The 7,889-nt window shown below is 40.7% G+C and overlaps 1 protein-coding gene across 1 annotated transcript; it reads left to right on the top strand.

Annotated features, from left to right (window-relative positions):
* The first annotated feature begins 5,839 nt into the window (after positions 1 to 5,839).
* Positions 5,840 to 6,778, top strand: LOC101553123 (olfactory receptor 10V1-like). The gene has a single exon (XM_004620800.2). The coding sequence runs from the start codon at positions 5,840 to 5,842 to the stop codon at positions 6,776 to 6,778; it is 939 nt and encodes a 312-aa protein (XP_004620857.1).
* Positions 6,779 to 7,889: the final 1,111 nt, after the last annotated feature.

The following is a 7,889-nucleotide window of genomic DNA, read 5'->3' as shown; positions in this document are numbered from 1 at the left end:
TAGCTAGCCAGGCTCTACCGTGCGGGCGAGATACTCTCAGTAGCTTGCCGGGCTCTCCGAGAGGGGGGGAGGAATCGAACCCTAGTCGGCCATGTGCAAGGCAAACACCCTACCGGCTCTCCAGCCCATGTTACATGTAACAGAAATTATTCATTTATTCATGTCTTCTTACATTGTTTCTGATATTTGGCTATGATTGCTGCTGGGTATACAACAGAAAACATGAGAGCCACAAGCTATTGTATTCTTGAAAAATGTGAAAAAAGAGAAAATATCATGTAAACAATCTAAGTCAGCAGTACAATAATTAGAATTCAGAAAGGTTAAGACATACAGAAATACTCTGACAGAGTTATAAATAAACCACCATCACGGTCACTGGATTCCAGGGCACTAGAAGGTCCTGGCTCAGATTGGAGTAATAGCAATGTAATGACAACATACTTAAACTTTGTTCTGTGGTTATAATTGGGTGCAAGATAAATGTTACTGTACATAGAGAATTGAAAGCTAGAAAAGCACCACCACGGATTGTACATACTCATAAAATGATAAGAATTCATCAGGGCAAGGGAGATAGTTCAAGGGTTCAGAACAAAGAACCCTTTGTCAAAACCTTTGCATGTAGGAGGCTTCGATACATATTACCACAATGTCCCCAACACATGGTAATGACACCCAAAGCACTAAACTGGGAGTAACCAAAAACATCCCAATGTGGCTCTCAAAACCAAGAGTGTTTTTAAAACTCATCAGTGAAGATTTTACATACTATTATAACATAACAGGAACTCTTGTTGTCTATAGCATGATCCCAAAGGGCCATTAAAGGGACTAGAGCAAAAAAATCTTTTTTCATTGTTTCATGTTCTTGGGAAAGATGCCAAAGAGTAGAATCTCTGGTTCATTTGGGAGCTCTACTATTATTATATTGACTTCACCATACTGTTCCTGTAGAGACTGAACTAGAAAAACACTTCCACCATCAAATGAGAGTTCATTTTTAAACACGTTCCTGGAAATACTGGTTGTTACTAAGGTTTTTGAAGTGAGTTTATTCTCACTGGTATGAGGTGGTGTCTCATTTTTCTTTTGATTTGCATTCTCCAAATAATTGTAATTATGAGCACTTTCTCATAATCTATTATTATGAGAAATAATAGTCATCTATATTACTTCATTGGGGAACATCTTTCAGCTTCTCTCCCAATTTTTTGATGTGTATGTTTGAGTTTTTATTGTTGACTTTAGTGAGCACTTAATATATCTTAGATATTAGCTTTTCCCTCTCAGAGAGCCCTGCAAGCTACCGAGAGTATCTCACCCGCATGGCAGAGCTTGGCAAGCTATCCATGGCGTATTCGATATGCTAAAAACAGTAACAACAAGTCTCACAATGGAGACATTACTGGTGCCCGCTCGAGCAAATCGATGAACAGTGGGACGACAGCGCTACATTGCTACAGACAGATATTAGCTTACTATCTGAAGTATGGTATGAGAATATTTTATCTTATTCAGTAGAGCATCTTTTATTTTAGGCTGGATTTCTTTCTTCATGTGTGGTTAAGTAACTTTGTGCCTCAATACCTAAAACGTTAACCCTATTGTAATGGGGTTTTTTTTACCTAAATTATAATTTTAATTTTTATTGTTTTTGGGGTCTTTTTGTTGTTTTTTGGGTCACACCCAGCAATGCACAGGGGTTACTTCTGGCTCTTCACTCAGGAATTACCCCTGGAGGTGCTCAGGGGACCATATGGGATGCTGGGATTAGAACCCAGGTCGACCGCGTGCAAGGCAAACGCCCTACCCGCTGTGCTATCGCTCCAGCCCCTAATTTTAATTTTTAAAGAAAATTACTTTATTAATTAAACACTTCTTTTGCTTCTATTTTCTTTTCCAATGCAATGAATACTTGAAGATGCCCCAGAAGTCATGAGTATTCTCCCTAAGCTCTCCTCCAAATGTTTCAGATATTTGAGTGGCCTCTGATAGGCAGAGATAATATTAAAGAGAAAGGAAATAATATAGAAACCTCTAATACAATAAGGAGGACTATGGCCCGTTTTGAATAAACTTTTGTGTTGGTATCAGGTTGATATGTAGATTCATTTTTTGCAACTGGTTTTCCCAGAATTATTTGTTGAAGGAGGCGTTCCAGTTTTCCCAGAATTATTTCTCAAAGGGGATTTCCTTGCTATTTTTCTCTTTGTTTTTTTTGTTTTGTTTTGTTTTGGGGGGGAGGGACACACTTGATAGTGCTAGAACTTACTCCTAGCTCTGTGCTCAAGGCCAACTTTGTGGAGGTGCTATAGGAATGCCAAAGAACAAACCAGGGTTAGCCACATGCAAAGCAAGTACCCTGCCCTTTACTCTCTCTCTCTGGACTTTCCTCTTCATTAAATTTTTTTTCTATTAAGGTACCGTGAATTGCAAAAATATTAATTTTTAATAAAATTAAATGATACAGTTCAAATATTGAAAAAAGCATAAGGTGGTGGGGCTGGAGATATAGCACAGCGGGTAGGGCGTTTGCCTTGCACGCAGCCGACCCGGGTTCTAATCCCAGCATCCCATATGGTCCCTTGAGCACGGCCAGGGGTAATTCCTGAGTAGAGCCAGGAGTAACCCCTGTGCATCGCCAGGTGTGACCCAAAAATCAAAAAAAAAAAAGCATAAGGTGGAGTAAACAAATTTTCCCTAAGTTGTTCCTATAAGATTCTTCTATGATGTTCCTACATTCTACAAAATTTATGAACAAGTGATGTCATTTTATCTTCCCACCACTAGGCTAAAATGCTCTCTTTTCAGGTCCTGAAAGACAAGCTATTCTGGCAAATAAAATCAGGTAAGCACTATTCACAGTGGTTTTATGTCTCACTCTCTTAATTTACACCTCCAACCATCTTACCTCACATTTGTGTTTTAGAGGAGGAAAATTTTATTTTATCAAGAAGCACATAATTCTTCAAAAAGCCTTTTTATCAGGTCCTTTAAATACTTGTTCTTGTGAGGATGATTTTGACCTATCTATAAGAAGTAATTAACTAGACACATGATTGAGTGACATCCTAATGTCATGATTGTTAGGTATGAGGAATGTTTATGAATTTTCTTTTAATGTAGGAGTACTGCTATTTATTCAACCACAGATTAAGCTGACTGAAGCAGGCATGAACTCCACATTACTTTTTTTTTTCTTTTTTGGGTCATACCCAGTGATGCACAGGGGTTACTCCTGGCTTTGCACTCAGGAATTACTCCTGGCGGTGCTCAGGGGACCATATGGGATGCTGTGGATCGAACCCGGGTTGACCGTGTGCAAGGCAAACACCCTACCCGCTGTTTTATTGCTCCAGCCCCTCCACATTACTTTTTAAAAAAAATTATTGAATATCCATGAGATAGATAATTACAAAGGTCCAACACCCAGTCCTTGATCGGTGTACATTTCCCACCACCACTGTCCCCATTTTCCTCCTACCATCTCCCAAAACCCCATACCCTACCCCCAGCCTCCCTCTATTTTTGTGTGTTATGGTTTGGAATACAGATACTAAGAGGTTAATGTCTTTTTTCAGGACATTCAGTATTTTTTTAAATTTATTCTTGTATTGAATCACCATGTGGAAAGTTACAAAGCTTTCAGGTTTAAGTCCCAGTTATACAATGCTTGAACACCCATCCCTTCACCAGTGCACATATTCCACCAAGGACATTCAGTATTTTTATCAGAATGGTAAGACTGGAGTAGCTTTTAACTGGGTGACAGCTTTGGGATGTGAACATAACTGCTGAGGCTTCCAGAAGTACAGGGAGCTGGGGTTGGGGGTAGTCCATCCCAACTCTGGAAAACCTAGATATTTCAATGACAAAATCTGCATATCTGAATTTTCAGCAGACTATATCTTGGTGAGGTCCATCCTGAGATGGCGGACTCAGGCCAGGGACATGGCAGTGCTTTTGGATTATGGAAGTAAGCGACTACTGGGGGCTTTGCTTGGGCAGGCACCATGCTAACCTGCCCCCCTCCAATTGATCCCAGTATGTTCATCTTTGCGCAGGTCTGAAATTAACTGCTGCCTTTGATCTCTTCTGAGACTTATTGATAGGTCTCTGAAGTAAGGCCAGTAGAAGAGTTTATAGGTGGCGATGGAGTTGGTCCGTGGGAATGACTGCCAGTGTTACAGGAGTATTGGAAAGTGCAGGGACGTAGTTCACCTCAACTCTGAGAAAGCCTGGAGATTTCAATCACAAAACCCGCCTACCCAAGTTTTCAGCTGATTATATCTTGGTGAGGTCCATTCTAAGATAGTGGAGTCAGGTGAGAGGGATGGCCGCTTTTGATTTCTTTTGAGATTTAGGTCTCTGAAGCAAGACTGAAAAATCAGCTTGTATAGCTGAGCCGGAGGTGTTTTGTGGGCATGACTCCCATATACCTAATTTTTGGCCGCTTGATTTGTCAGGAAATTTGGTCCCAAGTTGTTGGGTCTGGCAAGAGGCACAGCAGCAATTCTGGGGTATCAGGAAGCCTGAAGATACGATCAGGCTGCTGATGCACTTGTCCCGCAGGTATAGGTTGACCTGCTGACGGCACCGTACCCCGTTTATGGATTATAGGTATGATGGTACCTAAAAGGTAGCTAAAACAAAACTAATTGTAGTCTTTAGTTTTCCTTCTGAGAGACTGTTCTAGTCTACATTATGCCCAGGAGTCTAGACAAAGCTCCACATTCAATGTTTCATCACTTTGAGTGGTAGCAACAAAGTCAGAGCAATAAACAGACCATAATGCACCTAAAAACCTTATCTCCTTCACACAGAGAGAAAGGATATTTTCCACTAAACCAAAAACAGTTTGCAATTTAAGCACTAAGATCAATTAGTAATTTTTTAAAAAAAGATCAATGAGGGGCCGGAGCGATAGCACAGCGGGTAGGGCGTTTGCCTTGCACGCGGCCGACCCGGGTTCGATCCCCGGCATCCCATATGGTCCCCCAGGCACCGCCAGGAGTAGTTCCTGAGTGAAAAGCCAGGAGTAACCCCTGAGCATCGCTGGGTGTGACCCAAAAAGAAAAAAAAAAAAGATCAATGAATAAGTACTAACAAATTGAGAAAACTTTCAGTGACCAACGTTTTTTAAACAAAAAAGGAATTGCATTATATTAGCATTTTAAGAGGAATGTTTTCATCTATGCAATGACTTGCCATTGCTAAGCAACAAAAACAAATGGTTAGGGAGAGGGGAGGAAATGTTTTCATTAAGTAAACAAATGAAAGCTAGGGGAATACTTTGCTTATAGTTAGAGGCTAAGAATTTGAAGTATCAGTTCTTTTCTGCAACCATAAAGCAAAAATAGAGTCATTGCACTTATTTCTGCTTAATTGGCAGAAGGAAGACAAGCCAAGAACAATGTCATACTCCTTTATATGGTAATAATATGATCCCAAAGAATTGTTGGTCTTGAATAAAGGTAACTAAAACTTCATGGGTGAAGGTCAATAATATATTGCTATACAAGTTAATTAGGCATTATTAGTTTAGCTACTCCTTGTAAAACAAAAATAAAGTCAAAACCTTGAGCATCATTGCCATTGCCTAAATTAACATGGCTCTTATTCATAGTGAGTCTTTATAATTAGTGTCAGTCAAATCTCATGAAAATTTTCCTAACAAACACAAGCAATGACAGGGAATAGCCTTCCCAGCATAAACTAGTTTCATAATTATTAAAGCTATGATACTGACCAGTATCATCATCTTCATCTAAAAATACAGCATTTTTTTTTTGCCTAACACCTTTTTTTGTCCTAGAAAACCCTATGAGTCAATTTTATGGGGGATGAAAATCAAACCACAGAGATCCAGTTCCACTTCGAGCCTTTCTCACCCATCCTGGAGGTACAGATATTGATCTTTGCGGCCTTCCTGCTAATGTACATTGGCAGTCTCATTGGTAATACCACCATCTTTCTCACTGTCTGGGCAGAACATTCCCTCCACACTCCGATGTATTTCTTTCTGGCCAACCTGGCAGTTCTGGAGATCTTTTATTCTTCTACTGTTGCCCCACTGGCATTGGTCAACCTCCTGACCATGGGGAGAATACCCATCACATTTACTGGCTGTGGCACACAGATGTTCTTCTTTGTATTTCTGGGCAGTGCTGACTGTATCCTCTTGGGGATCATGGCCTATGATCGGTTTGTAGCAATCCGGGACCCCTTGCGTTACACCCTCATTATGAGATGGCAACTATGCACCCAGCTGTCTGTAGGCGCCCTGATTCTTGGTTTCATTCTAGCCTTGCAACTGATAAGTCTGATTTTCCATCTGCCCTTCTGTGGGCACAATATGATCACTCACTTCTACTGTGACGTACTCCCTATCTTGAGACTGGCATGTGGAGATACGCGAACATCAGAAGCCATGATCTTCATTGTCAGCGTCATCATCCTCACCATCCCCTTTTCCCTGATCTCCATCTCGTATATCTTCATAGTGTCCGCCATCCTGAAGATCCGCTCAGCAGAGGGACGGCACAAGGCCTTTTCCACCTGCTCTTCCCATCTCACTGTAGTCCTCCTCCAATATGGCTGCTGTAGCCTTATCTACTTACGCCCCAGTTCTAGCTATAACCCCAAGATGGGCCGAGTAGTGTCTGTTGTTTATACATTTGTCACCCCTCTCTTGAACCCCTTGATCTACAGCATGAGAAACAAGGAGCTGAAAGATGCATTAAATAGGGTGATGAAAAGACACAAATTGAAATAGGAAATGGATTTTCTGGGCTCAGATGAATGATAGTAAATCATTCTTTAAAAAAAATAATAATAATAGGCCAGGATACAACTCAAAGACCTGTGTGCCTGCTTCACATGTTGGAGGCCCACCAAAATTCGATCCCCATTATTTCATACTCAACCTGTACACTGCCAGGAGTAGCTTCCAAGACCATGTCAAGGAGGGTCCATGAGCATTGCTGGGTGTAGTCCCAAAATAAAAATTATAATCAGGGATCACAAGACCTAAGCATCTGGAGAACAAGATGAGAACCTCCTCATGCCCCAGTTCTTATTTATAGTTCTCAAATATAGTCTAAGTGCTAGAAAGTAGGGTGCTAGCATTTAAAAGAGGAGGAGCAAGAGAGATAATATAGAAGTGATTTCCTTGCATATGAGTGAGCCCAGTTCAATCCAGGCACTGTAATGACCCATTGCCCTGAAGCATTGCCAGATATGGCCTGGAGGGCCACAAAAATAACCATTACCGCATAAACACTCTCCTCTCATTGCAATATTGATGCTCTTGCCATACAGAGCTGGGATACATACTTGTTTCCCTTGAATTTGGGTAGCACAGAAACTCTACAGTAGCACTGATGCCATAAAATTTTCAAAATGTGAAAGGGGAAACACCTTCAAATGACCTTGCAAGAAAACTTGCTCATAAAGAACCTAGATTTATACATAACATATAGGTTTTTTTAAATCACACTGAAAGCCAAAGACTGTAATGGTTTCAAACTATGTCCAAAAATCCTTTGACTTGTACACAAATGCTTTAGCTAAAAAATCTTACTAAGATCCCAGTTGACAGCCAGTACCCACTGCCGGACAATGAGCCAACCTTCAGATGATTCTGGCAACTAACCACCGAGTCACTCCCAGCTTTCACTCAGAACCAACTGATGTCCCCAGGAACATTTATGAAATGTCCACATCTGTCCTGGACAAAATGTCCCTTCTTTTAATAAAAGAAATTATTATTTTTTTAACTTTTAATTTTTTTGAATCACCTGAGATAGAGCATTACAAAGCTTTTCATGATTGGGTTTCAGTCATAAAATGTTCCAACACCTGGGGCTGGAACAATAGCACAGCGG

This window comes from Sorex araneus, chromosome 6 (assembly GCF_027595985.1).
Source record: "Sorex araneus isolate mSorAra2 chromosome 6, mSorAra2.pri, whole genome shotgun sequence".
Classification (NCBI taxonomy): Eukaryota; Metazoa; Chordata; class Mammalia; order Eulipotyphla; family Soricidae; genus Sorex; species Sorex araneus.
The sequence above is the reverse complement of the archived record's forward strand: the minus strand, read 5'-3'. Positions and strand labels throughout refer to the sequence as shown.

Excerpts from the sequence above, each read along its gene's own strand:
- LOC101553123 (XM_004620800.2), top strand. The coding sequence starts at position 5,840 with ATGGGGGATGAAAATCAAACCACAGAGATCCAGTTCCACTTCGAGCCT.